Source organism: Pongo abelii, chromosome 23 (assembly GCF_028885655.2).
Source record: "Pongo abelii isolate AG06213 chromosome 23, NHGRI_mPonAbe1-v2.0_pri, whole genome shotgun sequence".
NCBI classification, from domain to species: domain Eukaryota; kingdom Metazoa; phylum Chordata; class Mammalia; order Primates; family Hominidae; genus Pongo; species Pongo abelii.
The window spans coordinates 27,542,515-27,558,317 of NC_085929.1; the positions used below are offsets into that span (position 1 = coordinate 27,542,515).

The 15,803-nt window shown below is 50.0% G+C and overlaps 1 protein-coding gene, 1 long non-coding RNA gene and 1 pseudogene across 8 annotated transcripts in view; 1 reads left to right on the forward strand and 2 right to left on the reverse strand.

The window, feature by feature from the left end:
* MED15 (mediator complex subunit 15) overlaps window positions 1-204 on the reverse strand; it is an 84,449-nt gene extending 84,245 nt beyond the window's left edge. For 2 of the 6 annotated variants that reach the window (XM_024239617.3, XM_024239616.3), the window contains exon 1: window positions 7-186. In XM_024239617.3, the coding sequence (XP_024095385.2) occupies window positions 7-74 (68 nt within the window). In that variant the 5' untranslated portion in view covers window positions 75-186. 6 annotated transcript variants of the gene reach the window in all.
* Window positions 205-6,246: 6,042 nt separating this feature from the next.
* LOC100433740 (mitochondrial carrier homolog 2-like) lies at window positions 6,247-6,928 on the forward strand (annotated as a pseudogene).
* A 1,245-nt stretch (window positions 6,929-8,173) lies between these two features.
* Window positions 8,174-15,796, reverse strand: LOC112130585 (uncharacterized). 2 transcript variants are annotated; one of them, XR_008517826.2, is made up of 3 exons: window positions 15,000-15,796; window positions 14,797-14,870; window positions 8,174-10,936 (listed from the first exon to the last, which is right to left on the reverse strand). It is a non-coding gene; the product is annotated as an uncharacterized LOC112130585 (long non-coding RNA). The 2 variants fall into 2 exon arrangements; XR_008517825.2 differs by having other exon boundaries at window positions 15,579-15,785.
* Between the last annotated feature and the right edge of the window lie 7 nt (window positions 15,797-15,803).

Genomic DNA, 15,803 nt, shown 5'->3' on the forward strand with positions numbered 1-15,803 from the left:
ACTCACATTTGACTGACCAGCTTCTGCCGGAAGGCGGTGCTCCGCCAGTCTGTCTCTTGCCCCGAAACGTCCATGCCTGTTCCCCAGCTCCCGCCGCCCGTATCCCGCTCGGCCGCCACCGCCGCCGCCTCAGTCACAGAGCCAGGCCCAAACCCGGAAGCCGTCCGCAGTGCCTTGGCCGAGCCGGAAGTGAAGGGGGGCTTTGTGGGAAATGGAGTCTCGCGCACAGGCCTGTGGGAAATGAAGTTCCCCGCCGGGGACGAAGCGGTCTCAGCTCCGCCCGGCTGGGAGACACACGCCCCTCTTCCAGTGCAGCTGTCGGACACAGCAGGTGCTCCCGCAGCAGGCCCGCGCCTGACCGCCTGCATTTTCTGCGACTCTTCAGCGTGCTGGCCTTATCTAGTCCCTGAGATCCAGACCCCTCCGGGATGCCGGGCCAAGCTGCCAGCTATCTATACTAATGCTAGGGAGAGAGTGTTTATTTATCAAATATGTGTGGGTACCTACTGTGTGCCAGTGCAACGTGATCTGGGATCTGCTTTCATGCAAATGCCTGCTAGCGCCGCATCCGAAGAACGACCAGATGGATTCTCATCACGGCTTCACTCTTCGATTTTTTGAATCTCACATCTCACCAATGGCTGTATTTGGGGGTTGGGGATGTGAGGCTCCTAAACCACGTTTATTAATTTTTAGACATGGGCTTTCCCCTTTGACCAGCAGCCATGTCCCCTTCATGGAGAACTCAGCCTAGCTAGTTGCTGGAGGCCAGATGTCAAACGACTTTGATAGGTGAAGGTGAGCGAGCTGAAGGTGGGATGAGGGGTTATGGGAGCCTGAGAATACTTTTAGGAATGTAAAAGTTCTGCCTCCTTGGAACTATGGGGCCTTTATCTGTTACCCTGGGGAGGGAGGTGACGTGAGGAAAATCTGGAGCCCAAGGGGTCCCTAAGCACCAGGTGGACACCAACCAACATGGGCCTCAGAGACTGTGGACTGGCACCTGCTGAAGCCTAAGTGCCAGGCCCCTGCTAGGCACTGTACACCCCTTACACCCCTTGTTACTGTGCCCCGGACAGGAGGTTGAGGGTGGTAGAGAGTGGGTGGGAGAGGAGTGAGCATTCTCCCCAAAGAGGCCTCTCTTGCCAACAGGGTTTCTGGTCTTGTGTTGATGTGAGAGCTGTTCATGTTTTCAAACGTTTTCTGCTCTAATGCTCCCAAATTGTTATTTTTTTGGGGGGAGGGGATAGAATTTAGCCCTTGTTGGCCAGGCTGGAGTGCAATGGCGCCATCTCGGCTCACTGCAACCTCTGCCTCCCAGGTTCAAGCAATTCTCCCACCTTAGCTTCCCCAGTAGCTGGGATTACAAGCATACCCCACCATGCCTGGCTAATTTTTGTATTTTTAGTAGAGACAGGGTTTCACCACGTTGGCCAGGCTGGTCTCGAACTGCTGACCTCAGGTGATCCACCTACCTCGGCCTCCCAAAGTGCTGGGATTACAGGCATGAGCCACCATGCCCGGTGGCAAAACTAATTTATTATTATTATTTTTTTTGAGATGGAGTCTCGCCCTGTTGCCCAGACTGGAGTGCTGTGGTGCCATCTCGGCTCACTGCAACCTCTGCCTCCCGGGTTCAAGTGATTCTCGTGCCTCAGTCTCCCCAGTAGCTGGGACTACAGGTGTGCGCCATCACGCCCGACTCATTTTTGTATTTTATTTTATTTTATTTTTTTAGTAAAGATGGGGATTCACCATGTTGCCCAGGCTGGTCTTGAACTCCTGACAGGTGATCCACCTGCCTCGGCCTCCCAAAGTGCTGGGATTTCAGGTGTGAGCCACCGTGCCCAGCCCCAGGTTTAAGTTTTGAAAGTCCTGTGTTCTGGCTGGGTATGGTGGCTCACGCCTGTAATCCCAGCACTTTGGGAGGCTGAGGCAGGTGGATCACCTGAGGTCTGGAGTTCGAGACCAGCTTGGCCAACACAGTGAAACCCCGTCTCTACTAAAAATACAAAAGTAGCTGGGCATGGTGGTGTGTGCCTGTAATCCCAGCTACTCAGGAGGCTGAGGCACGAGAATCACTTGAACCCAGGAGGTGGAGGTTGCAGTGAGCTGAGATTATGCCATTGCACTGCAGCCTGGGCAACAGGAGCGAAACTGTCTCAAAAAAACAAACAAACTAACTAACAAGTTAATAGGATACTTAGGACAACCCTCCCCCTTCTGCACTGTGGTTGATGGAGCTACAGACACATAATTCACAGACACAGAGAGAGACCTGGAACTTTGCCAGGAGTTTATCATCACAATAAAATCGAGTGACTATTCCCTTTGGTATTTTCCCCAGGGCTCTTTTTCTACTTGTCCCTGCATTGGGTTGGTGGTGCCCAGGGCAGTGATCCCCAGTGAGAGTCTGGATGGGTGATCTCGAAAGGTGGACCAAGGAAAGTAAGAGGCCGCGGGAAGGTTGATCCTGAAGTGGACTTGCCCTCTCTTGACACTGTAGACCCTCCTGGGATCCCCAGTCTGGATGTTGGTGGTTTAGATGTCTGAGAATAAGTGACGGAGGAAGCCGAGGGTATGCAGACGCCAGACCTGCATCCTACACTATGTTCTGGGGATCCTCATCTTGGGGGAGATCCTCATTGCTCATGTGGCCATGCCTCTAGCCTGCGGGTTCCTGCAGGCTACCATGCCAAGGCTGGTTCCACTCAATGGCCACATATTTCCTGGACACCATTCTGGGCTCTGCAGGAGGTAGGAGCTGGAAGCTTCCCAGGCAGGTCAAGCTTCCCCCTAGAGAGCTTAGCACAAGCCCTGTGAGCCTGTGGCTGTCTCCCTACAGCCTCACCTCCAATCTTCCTCCTTGCTTTGGCACTCAGTCCCTGGGAGGTGGTGACCTGCCCCGCCTTCCATCCTAGCACCAGTCAGATGTAACTCCTCTGTGTGTTTGGCCTGGAGCCTGCAATCACTTATGTATGTGGAGGTAGGGAGGGAGTGGTTATTGTTTCTTTTTTTTTTAGATGGAGTCTCGGTCTGTTGCCCAGGCTGGAGTGCAGTGGTGCAATCTCGGCTCATTGCAACCTCCACCTCCCAGGTTCAAGCAATTCTCCTGCCTCAGCCTCCCGAGTAGCTGGGACTACAGGCACGCGCCGCCATGCCTGGCTAATTTTTTGTATTTTAGTAGAGACAGGGTTTCACCGTGTTGCCCAGGCTGATCTCGAACTCCTGAGCTTAGGCAATCCACCAGCCTCCGCCTCCCAAAGTGCTGGGATTACAGGCATGAGCCACCGTGCCCGGCGGTTATTGTTTCTAAAAACCATACATGGTAGAAACTTTAGAAAGGCCCAAACATTATGAATCCCATCATCCAGAGGCAGGATTGTCAATATTTTGGTAAATTTTTTTGTCCTCTCTGTTTGTTTAAAAACTGTAATCGGGGCCAGGCGCAGTGGCGCACACCTGTAATCCCAGCACTTTGGGAGGCCGAGATGGGTGGATCACCTGAGGTCAGGAGTTCGAGAGCACTCTGGGCAACATGGTGAAACCCCCGTTCTACTAAAAATACAAAAATTAGCTGGGCGTGGTAGCTAATGTCTGTAATCCCAGCTACTTGGGAGGCTGAAGCAGGAGGATCGCTTGAATCCAGGAGGCGGAGGTTGCAGCGAGCCGAGATGGCACCACTGCACTCAAGCATGGGCAACAGAGTGAGACTCCATCTCAAAAAAAAAACCAAAAAACAAAAAAAAAATGTAATGGATCATGCCGTAGATGCCATTTGGATCCTGTGTTGTAAACCTAATGTTAGTGCCTAAGCATTTTCATAAGTATTAATTTATTATTAACTAAAATTTTCATTAAAATTTAATTATAATTTTGATTATAGAATTACATCATGGGTAAATCTATATACAACCAAATGTAACAGTTTTGTTGTTTTTTTTTTTTTGAGACGGAGTCTCGCTCTGTCACCCAGGCTGGAGTGCAGTGGCGCGATCTCGGCTCACTGCAAGCTCTGCCTCCCGGGTTCACGCCATTCTCCTGCCTCAGCCTCCCGAGTAGCTGGGACTACAGGCGCCTGCCACCACGCCCGGCTAATTTTTTGTATTTTTAGTAGAGACGGGGTTTTACCGTGTTAGCCAGGATGGTGTCGATCTCCTGACCTCGTGATCCACCCGCCTCGGCCTCCCAAAGTGCTGGGATTACAGGCGTGAGCCACCGTGCCCCGCCAATGTAACAGATTTAAAAGGCAATTTTGGCCGGGCGTGGTGGCTCACGCCTGTAATCCCAGCACTTTGGGATGCCGAGGCGGGTAGATCACGAGGTCAGGAGATCGAGACCATCCTGGCTAACACGGTAAAACCCCGTCTCTATTAAAAATACAAAAAATTAGCCAGGCGTGGTGGCAGGCGCCTGTAGTCCCAGCTACTCGGGAGGCTGAGGCAGGAGAATGGCGTGAACCCGGGAGGCAGAGCTTGCAGTGAGCCGAGATCGCGCCACTGCACTCCAGCCTGGGCGACAGAGCGAGACTCCGTCTCGAAAAAAAAAAAAAAAAAGCAATTTTAAGGCCGAGCGGGCCTGGTGGCTCACTCCTGTAATCCTAGCACTTTGGGAGGCTAAGGTGGGCAGATCACCTGAGGTCAGGAGTTTGAGACCAGCCTGGGAAAATGGTGAAACCCCATCTCTACCAAAAATACAAAAATTAGCTGGGCGTGGGGGCGCACACCTGTAGAGGCAAGAGAATTGCTTGAACCCGGGAGGTAGAGGTTGCAGTGAGCCGAGATTGCACCAGGGCCTGGTGTCACTCCAGCCTGGGTGACAGAGCGAGACTCCATCTCAAAAAAAAAAAAAAAACCAGATAATTGGCCAGGCGCGGTGGCTTATGCCTGTAATCCCAGCACTTTGGGAGGCCAAGGCGGGCAGATCACGAGGTCAGGAGATTGAAACCATCCTGGCTAACATGGTGAAACCCTGTATCTACTAAAAATACAAAAAAAAATTAGCCGGGTGTGGTGGCAGGCGCCTGTAGTTCCAGTTACTCGGGAGGCTGAGGCAAGAGAATGGCGTGAACCCGGGAGGCAGAGCTTGCAGTGAGCCGAGATCGTGCCACTGCACTCCAGCCTGGGCAGCAGAGCAAGACTCCGTCTCAAGAAAAAAAGAAAAAACCAGACAATTTTAATACCAGTATCGTATGCCATCTCTATGAATCTCTCACGTCTTGCTCACTCCAACATTCTTGGACATGTAAGTTGACAGTGTCATCTTCGTGCACAGTTTTAAAAATTGTCCTGAATCCAGCCTTTAGAAAAGTATCCTGGGGCTGGATGCAATGGCTCATGCCTGTAATCCTGGCGCTTTGGGAGGCTGAGGCAGGCAGATCACTTGAGGTCAGGAGTTTGAGACCAGCCTGGCCAACATTGCCAAACCCCATCTCTACTAAAAATACAAAAAGTAGCTGGGTGTTGTGGCATATGCTTGTAATCCCAGCTACTCAGGAGGTTGAGGCGGGAGGAGGATCCCTTGAACCCGGGTGGGGGAGGCTGCAGTGAGCAGAGATGGAGCCACTGCACTCCAAGCCTGGGTGACAGTGTGGGACTCCGTTTCCAAAAAAAAAAAAAGAAAAGAAATGCATCCTGGGTCTGTCCATCCACTGGTGCTGATATGGTTTGACTGTGTCTGCAATGAAATCTCAACTTGAATTTTATCTCCCAGAATTCCCAAGTGTTGTGGGAGGGACCCAGGGGGAGGTAATTGAATCAAGCGGCAGGTCTTTCCCAAAAGTAAGTCTCCCAAGATCTGATAGGTTTATCAGGGGTTTCCGCTTTTGCTTCTTCCTCATTTCCTCTGGCCCTCACCCTGTTAAGAAGTGCTTTTCACCTCCCGCCATGATTCTGAGGCCTCCCCAGCCATGTGGGACTGTAAGTCCAATTTAACCTCTTTTACTTCCCAGTCTTGGGTATGTCTTTATCAGCAGCATGAAAGCAGAATAATACAGGTGCTGTCACGGCAGATGTTGCTTGCCAGTCAGATGCTCCTGGACTCCGGTCTCACCATCCTGTCCTAGCGACTCATGCACATGAAAGTGCTCATCCAGGTGGGATATGAGCCTCTTTCCCCAACAGGACAAAATATTTTGGGGTGGCAAGTATGTCAGCTTTCTGGTTTCTTTTGTTATGCTCTGAACATTGCCAGCATTGACAGGAGGCGTGGGCTGTTCACAGGCTTAACTCCATGACTGCATTCAGGGGTCCTTGGAACTGTGGTCCATGGTAAAATTTTACAGCATTACCAGGAGTGTGACAAGGGTGAGGAGTTAGGACCTGGATATGAACAGACAGAAATCTCGTCTTCCTTTGACCAAATTATCAAGGAAACAACTCAAGAGATGATTGCTTGTTCTGCTGCTGCCCTCATCACGTTCTTTCCATGTGCTCACTTTGTGATCTATGGCACAATTCACTGGGAGAGAATCCAAGTTCTGTGGACTTTGTGACACCATACTAACCATTTATCAGGAAGAGGGTATCCTAGGATTTTTCCTAGGTCTTGTTCCTCACCTCCTAGGTGACATTATTTCTTTGTGGCTGTGTGACTCACTAGCCTACCACCTTGTTGATACCCATGCAATGGACAGTGGGGTTTCTATCATGAATGAAACAAAGAGTTATTCTCAAACTGTCACAGGATTTTTTTTGCCAGTATGTTGACCTACCCTTTGTGCTTGTCTCCAATCTTATGGCTGTCAACAACTGTGGTCTTGCTGGTGGATGCCCTCCTTACTCCCCAATATATGCTTCTTGGATAGATTGCTGAGGCATGCTACAAAGAGAGGAAATATGAGCCTAGGAAATAGCTTGGTTTTCCAGAGACAAGCCCTTTGGGAAGAGAAGACTTATTGTTGTGACCTGAGAATGTTAATTTGAAGATGTGGGTCAGGGACTGTGACATTTCTATAGTTTCAGATGCACAGGATTATGGGAATGTTGAGTTGTATATAATTTGGCATGCTTTCTAAATAATCATTTACTCTTGGGGAAAAACAGAAATGCATCCTGGGTTTCAGGGACAAACACATTAAGGCTCTTTATATAATTTCACACGTTACAGATATTACAGGATAATTTTCAAAAATAGGAGGCTGAGGTGGGAGGATTGCCTGACTTCAGGAGTTGGAGGCTGCAGTGAGTTATGATTTCACCACTGCACTCCAACCTGGGTGACAATGAGACCCTGTCTGAGGAAAAAAAAAATAAAAAATAGGTAAAACCATAACTCGTATACTGATATTAACTCATGTTAAAAAACAAGGTTTCACCTGGGCCACAAAGCAAGACCTTATCTCTACAAAAAAATAAAATCAGCCAGATGTGGCACACATCTGTAGTCCCAGCTACTCGGGAGGCTGAGGTGGGAGGATCACTTGAGCCCAGGAAGTTGAGGCTGCAAAGAGCTGAGATCACCCCTGCACTCCAGCCTCAGTGACAAAGCAAGGCCCTGTCTCAAAAAACAAAAACAAAAACAAAAATTCCTCCCTCTTATTTATTTTTTTTTAGAGATGCAGTCTCGCTCTCCCACCCAGGCTGGAGTGCAGTGGCGCAATCTCGGCTCACTGCAAGCTCTGCCTCCCAGGTTCACACCATTTTCCTGCCTCAGCCTCCCAAGTAACTGGGATTACAGGTGCCTGCCACCACGCCTGGCTAATTTTTGGTATTTTTATTGGAGACGGTGTTTCACCTTGTTAGCCAGGATGGTCTCAATTTCCTGACCTCGTGATCCACCCGCCTTGGCATCCTAAAGTGCTGGGATTATAGGCATGAGCCACCATGCCCGGCCCTCTTGTTTTTTTAACTTCCATGCATCAAGCAATTCATGTTTGTTTGTTTGTTTGTTTTGAGATGGAGTCTCACTGTCACCCAAGCTGGAGTGCAGTGGTGCCATCTTGGCTCACTGCAACCTCCACTTCCCGGGTTCAAGCAATTCTTCTGCCTCAGCCTCCCAAGTAACTGGGATTACAGGCGCACGCCACCATACTTGGCTAATTTTTTGTATTTTTAGTAGAGATGGGGTTTCACCATGTTGGCTAGGCTGGTCTCGAGCTCCTGACCTCAAATGATCCACCTGCCTCAGTCTCCCAAAGTGCTGGATTACAGGCATGGGCCACCGCACCAAGCCATGCAATTCATTTTTTTTTTTGAGACGAAATCTCACTCTGTTGCCTGGGCTGGAGTGCAGCAGTGCGATCTTGGATCATTGCAACCTCCGCCTCCCAGGTTGAAGGAATTCTCCTGCCTCAGACTCCCAAGTAGCTGGTATTACAGGCTTGTACCACCACGCCCAATTTTTTTTTTTTTTTTTGAGATGGAGTCTCGCATTGTCTCCCAGGCTGGAGTGCAGTGGCACGATCTGGGCTCACTGCAACCTCCACTTCCCAGGTTCAAGTGATTCTCCTGCCCCAGCCTCCCAAGTAGCTGGGATTACAGGTGCCCGCCACCACACCCGGCCTTACTTTTGTATTTTTAGTAGAGACCAGGTTTCACCATATTGGCCAGGCTGGTCTTAAACTCCTGACCTCAGGTGATCTGCCCGCCTCGGCCTCCCAAACTGCTGGGACTACAGGGGTGAGCCCAGCTGCAATTCATTTTTATTGCACATTTTGCTCTTAGGTTGGATTGATAGTTTTATTATCTTTACCATTCAGTAGCGATAACATAAAACTTGTTTGACTAGTCCGTCAATTTTGTTTTTTGAAACGGAGTCTTGCTCTGTAGCCCAGGCTGGAGTACAGTGGCGTGATCTCAGCTCACTGCAAGCTCCGCCTCCTGGGTTCACGCCATTCTCCTGCCTCAGCCTCCCAAATAGCTGGGGACTACAGGCCCATGCTGCCACGCCTGGCTAATTTTTTGTATTTTTAGTAGAGATGGGGTTTCACCGTGTTACCCAGGATGGTCTTGATCTCCTGACCTCGTGATTCGCCCGCCTTGGCCTCCCAAAGTGCTGGGACTACAGGCCTGAGCCACTGCACCCAGCCTAGTTCATCAATTTTCAAACTAGCTTTATTTGCTAAAGAATATTCCAGATCATGTAAACTAAAAAGCATTTGGATTAGTTTCTATTTTTCTTAAATTTCTGGTAGTATTTAGCTTGTATGAATGCTCATTTACCTCCCTCTAAGACCAATAATCCTTTTAAGACACCACAGACAAAAGAGGCATCTTCAAAGGAGGGTACAATTTGAATAGAACTCCTTTAAGGGATTTAAAAAATTTAGGCTGGGTTCGGTGACTCATGCCTGTAATCCCAGGACTTTGGGAGGCGGAGGTGGGTGGATCACTAGGTCAAGAGATCGAGGCCATCCTGGCCAACATGGTGAAACCTCGTCTCTACTAAAAATACAAAACTTAGCTGGGCATGGTGGTTTGCACCTGTAGTCCCAGCTACTTAGGAGGCTGAGGCAGGAGAATTGTTTGAACCTGGGAGGCGGAGGTTGCAGTGAGCTGAGATCATGCCACTGCACTCCAGCCTGGTGACAGAGTGAGACTCCATCTCAAAAAAAAAAAAAAATTCAGTTAGTAATACTGAATATGGAGATAGAAAAAATATTATATATAATATTCAAACATATATACATAGATATACACAAATATAAACACATAAACGTAAAAACACAAAGATCTTATAGCTTTCATTCCAAAATGGTAGTCCTGAGTCAGTAAAACACAGTAATACAAACTCACTGATTTCTCTCTCTCTCTCTCTCTATATATATATGTATACATACATATATATACATATGTATATATTTTTTGAGATGGAGTCTTCTTGCTCTGTCGCCAGGCTGGTGCAGTGGTGCAATCTCGGCTCACTGCAACCTCCACCTCCCAGGTTCAAGCGATTCTCCTGCCTCAGCCTCCCAAGTAGCTGGGACTACAGGCAAGTGCCACCACACCTGGCTAACTTTTTTTTGTATCATTAGGAGAGACGGGGTTTCACCATATTGGCCAGGCTGGTCTCGAACTCCTGACCTTGTGATCTGCCCGCCTCGGTCTCCCAAAGTGCTGGGATTACAGGCGTGAGCCACCACACCTGGCCCCCAGAAAAAGACTTTTAAAAAAGTTTTCATTTGCCCAGTTTCCAAACAGTTTCATTTTTTCTCTTTTTATCCTTAGGTGGTTGTTTTTGCAGGATTTTGAGTCCCTTTAGGGCAGGGAGGTCTAATGTTTAAGTGACTGAAGTGCTGAAGTGGAAAAAGTTCTGGCAGGTTGGATGGAGGGCCAGATGGCCTGAATGGGGATATATCAAAGGAATCAAGGAAACTGGAGAAAATATCAAAGGTGGCAAAAGGAGGAAGGGGGAGCAGAAGCAAATGGAAAGGAGAAATCTCAGAGGGGCCTGTTTGGGGAGATTCCAAGTTTCCCAAAGAAGCCAATAAAGTTGTCCTTTATCCTTAGCAAAAATCATGGCAATACAGAAAGGAAGCAGGAGGCAGAGCTGATAGAGGGCAGGGACTCCGGAAGAGGGGCTTCAGGGGACCGAGAAGACCCCAGGGGAGAAGCAGGATCCAGTAGATAGAATATCAACTTCCGATTACGCCATCTTCTTTTTTGTTTTTAGAGACAGAGTCTCACTCTGTCGCCCAGGCTGGAGTGCAGTGGCACGACCTCGGGTCACTGCAACCTCCGCCCTCTGAGTTCAAGCTATTCTCCCGCCTCAGCCTCCCGAGCAGCTGGGATTACAGGCGACTGCCACCGCGCCCGGCTAATTTTTTGTATTTTTAGTAGAGATGGGGTTTCACCATGTTGGCCAGGCTGGTCTTGAACTCCTGACCTCGTAATCCACTTGCCTCGGCCTCCCAAAGTGCTGGGATTACAGGCGTAATCCCAGCTGGGCACTGAGCCACTGTGCCCAGCCCCAATTATGCCATCTTCTGATCATAGAGCTGTAAAAAAAAAAAAAAAAAAACCTTTCAAATATCTCATAATCAGTTTTCAGCCAGAACAGATAGTACATATTCCTGGCAGTACTGAACACTCTTCCCTGCCACCACCCTGCTCACCCACCACTTTTCTTCTTGTAAACCAAAGGCACCTACCAAGCAACTCAGAACCAAAACCAGTAAGCATTTTATGACTTAACCTTGGACAAAAGAGACATCCTCAAGGCTGGGCACAATGGCTCATGCCTGTAATCTCAGCACTCTGGGAAGTCAAGGTGGGAGGACCACCTGAGGCCAGGAGTTCCTGATCAGTCTGGGCGAGACTCTGTCTCTTAAAAGAGAGAGAGAGAGAGAAAGAAAGACACCCTCCAAAGAGGGTGTGCAAAGATTCAGCACTCTCAAATCCAGACCCCTTGCAAAGACAGTCAAAAGAAAGAAGGCATCTTTGGGGTTTTTTTTTTTTTTTTTTTTTTTTGAGACGGAGTCTTGCTCTGTCACCTGGGCTAGAGTACAGTGGCGCGATCTTGGCTCACTGCAACCTCCGCCTCCTAGATTCAACCGATTCTCCTGCCTCAGCCTCCCGAATAGCTAGGATTACAGGCATGCACCACCACACCTGGCTAATTTTTTTGTATTTTTTAGTACAGATGGGGTTTTACCATGTTGGTCAGGCTGGTCTCTAACTCTTGACCTCATGATCTGCCTGCCTCAGTCTCCTAAAGTGCTAGGATTACAGGCGTGAGCCACCGTGCCTGGCCAGAAGGCACCTTTGTTGACACAGGTGACTAAGGATGTCATCTCATACAGAACACTGTCACGTCTCCAGTCATGGACTGGCTCATCTATCATACCAATGAATACTGAGACAACAAAAACCCCTTATGGACTAGGCCCACTTATTACAAACTCCTCTGTCATGGTCAGAAAAAAAGAAGGTTCAGAACCTTTTCTTTGGCAGGGCATGGTCCCTCATGCCTGTAATCCTAGCACTTTGGGAGGCTGAGACAGGTGGACTGAGGCCAGGAGTTCCTGACCAGCTTGGGTGAGACCCTGTATCTTAAAAATAAAAGAGGCCAGGCACGGTGGCTCACGCTTGTAATCCCAGCACTTTGGGAGGCCGAGGCAGGCAGATCACCTGAGGTCAGGAGTTCGAGACCAGCCTGACTAACATGGTGAAACCCTGTCTCTACTAAAAATGCAGAAATTAGCTGGTGTAGTGGCAGGTGCCTGTAATCCCAGCTACTTGGGAGGCTGAGCCGAGATCCCGCCATTGTACTCCAGCCTGGGTGACAGAGCAAGACTCCGTCTCAGAAAAGAATTAAAAAAAAAAAAAAAAAAAACAAGAGACCACCCTGCGCAACATGGTGAATCCCCCTCTTTACTAAAAATACAAAAAAAATTACCTGGACGTGGTAGTGTGTACCTGTAGTCCCAGCTACTCAGGAGGCTGAGGCAGAACAATCACTTGAGCCCAGGATGCAGAAGTTGCAGTGAGCCAAGATCATGCCACCATGCCACTGCACTCCAGCCTGGGCGAAAAAGCAAGACTATTAAAACAAAACAAAACAAACAAACAAAAACCGAACCTTCTCTTTTTCTGACCAGGACAGAGGAGTTTGTAATAATGCAAGCTGTTACTTGCAACCCTAACGCAAGCTGTCCTAAAGCAAGCTGTCACTTGCACCCACTGGCTATTCAGAGATCAGGGAGAATATTCTCATTGGTCATAAAGCCAAGCTCTCAGGACACAAACAAACAGGAAAGAGGTAGCTGTGCCTGGGAGGAAAGGATCAATAACAAACGGTTACCCTTCAACCAAATTTAAGCAAGAGTCACAATCCGGACACAATATTTTCTTCTGCTAATTTGAATTTGGAAAGGAAGGGACAAGAAGTTTTTACCTTCCACTCTCAGCTGAGTACTACAGGCAGCGATATGGGACAGTCAACCTTGGTAAGAATGCTTACTTTTTGCCAGTTGTCCCAAGTGGGGTGTCTTTGCCACCCCACTTGTTTGTTGGGTGCCAGAAAGAGTAGGGGGAAAAGGTAATATTTTTTCCTCACCCATCACAAGGTTCCTGGTTGACACCCCTCTAACAAAGGACAGATTAACAAGAGAAAAGCATATCAATTTATTTAATATAAATTTTATATGACACAGTAGCCTTCAGAAAAAAGCCCCAGTGTCTAGTGAGGGGTCCGTTCTCTGCCTTTTTTTTTTTTTTTTTTGAGACAGGGTCTCGCTCTGTCACCCAGGCTGGAGTGCAGTGGTGCGATCTCAGCTCACTGCAAACTCTGCCTCCCGGGTTCACGCCATTCTCCTGCCTCAGCCTCCCAAGTAGCTGGGACTACAGGTGCCCACCACCACGCCTGGCTAATTTTTTGTATTTTTAGTAGAGACGGGGTTTCACCGTGTTAGCCAGGATGGTCTTGATCTCCTGACCTCGTGATCCTCCCACCTCCACTTCCCAAAGTGCTGGGATTACAGGCGTGAGCCACTGCGCCCGGCCGATTCTCTGCCTTGAAGATGGTGCTTATTACAGTGTCCTCACCTGGCAAAAGTGGGGGATGAACTCCTTCGAACCTCTTTTATACACTGATCCCATGGTGAGGACTTCACCCTCATGACCTAAACCCCTCCCAAAGGCCCTACTTTATAATAGTATCACACTGAGGATTCAGTTCCAACATAGGAATTTTGGGGGAACCAACATTCAGACCACAGTGGCCTTCTTGTTGTTGCCCCAGGATTCCTTTTCCTCTCCTCTCTGGGTCCACCCTTACACCTGGTCCCATTGGGCCTTGGAGATCAGTCTTCCCCTACCTGGAGCCAAGCTGGGCCTCATCTTCCCCTAAACCTGCTCTTGCTCTGGCTCCCCCTGTAGCCAGGGTGGGCCTACTTCCCCATCCATCTCCTGGGCTCATTCTTCACACATCACTGGGCTTATACTGGGGAACCCGCTTCCTTCCCAGGTTTCTAGCCCGCTCCACTCTTGTCTTCACTCCCTGCCTGTCTGAGACCACAGCACTGTGGCTGGCTCCCTACTCAGTCTTCCTTTCCACCATGTTGGCATCTGCCCACCCTGGCTACAGGGTGCCCTCAGGGCTAAGTCAAGCCTCCAGAGGGCAGGGTCTGCTCTCCAACCTTCCCTTCAGGCTCAGAAAATTCTGGAAACCTCCACACCACTCACTTTGAAGGATCTCACCTCCACGTTTGCTGACATTGTCCGCTTCCTGGAATGCTTTTCTTAATCCCAAAGTCCTCCTCTGTTACACAGTAGGGGGGGTCTCCTCCAGAAAGCCTTTCTAGGAGGAAGCCCACTCCCATTTGGAACCTCTGCCTCTGGAGGCCAATCCCGTTCTCTTGATCCTTGTCTGGGACCCTCAGTTATCTCTCTGGACTCAGCCAGGACAGCAATTCTGTTCCGTGTATTTTCCTATTTTCCTCCTTTTACATTCCCCTTCCACCATTTTTTTTTTTTTTTTTTTTTTTTTGAGACGGAGTCTCGCTCTGTCACCAGGCTGGAGTGCAGTGGCGCGTGATCTCAGCTCACTGCAACCTCTGCCTCCCGGGTTCAAGCGATTCTCTTGCCTCAGGCTCCCGAGTAGCTGGGACTACAGGTGCGCGCCACTACGACCGGCTAGCTTTTTTGTGTGTGTTTTGGTAGAGATGGGGTTTCACCATGTTGGCCAGGATGGTCTCCATCTCCTGACCTCGTGATTCGCCCATCTCGGCCTCCCAAAGTGTTGGGATTACAGGCGCCAGCCACCACGCCGGACCCCACCTTTCTTTTTAATCATGAGCCATCTCCAGCCACATCCTCCCCCCACCACTCTCTCCACCCTTCACAGTCCCTCTCCAACCTTATTCCATCAGGAGGCTCTGTGGCTCCAAGCTCTGGGTGTAGCCATTACAGATACGCCTCGGAGGATGGGACCTGCTCGAAGGTGAGGTGGAGAAAAATGAATGCCAAGACCCGCGCACGGACCTCTGGGACCAGGCTTTAAGACTGGGAATTAGATTTACTGCAAAATCTCAGTAAAGGAACGGGCACACAAACTAGCACCTGTTCACTCTGGCGGTGTTCGGCGATTCTCCCCGAGATCCCGCAGGGGGCGCGCTACGGTCAGCGGCACCGACCGCGGAGGGAGCGGGGAAGAGGCAGGGAGGGAGGGAATGAGCGCGTGACGAAGGGAACAAGTGAAGGAGGAGAGGAGGAAAGAAGGGAATCAAAGAGGGAGGGAGGGAATGGGAGAAGGGGAGAGGGAGGGAGGGAAAGAAGGGGGGAAGTGAGACAGGGAGGTAAGGAATGAGAGAGGGAGGGGAGAACGAGAGTGAAGGAGGGAGGGAAAAGGAATGAGAGAGGGAGGGGATGAGAGGGGGAGAGAGGGAGGGAGTGAATGAGTGAGGGAGGAAGGGAATGGGGGGTAAGATAGGAAGGGAGGGAATGAGAGAGTGAAGGAGGGAGGGAGAGAATGAGAGGGGGGAGTAAGAGAGGAAGAGAGGAGAGAAGAGAGTGAAGAAGGGAATGAGGAAAGGGGAGGGAGGATATGAGCGGGGAGGGAGATAGTGAGGAAGGGCAGGAGGGAGTGAGTCGAGGAATGAGGACAGGACCGAGGCAAGGAAAGAGTCAATGGATTCAGACCGGGCGACTCTCGGCAAATTCGCTCATTCGTTGGTTCGGCCCCGCCAAGTGCCAGGTGCTGCGCTAGTGCGGGGGACTCACTGAGCCTTGGCGATCGCTGCTGTCCTCCGCAGAGCGCCGGAGGGGAGCCGCCCCCTGTCTCCCCGCCCCAGGGCCGCCCCCGCGCTACCTGGCCGGGACAAGAACACCCTAGCGTGCGTCCGGCCTGCCCGGCGCCTGCGCGGC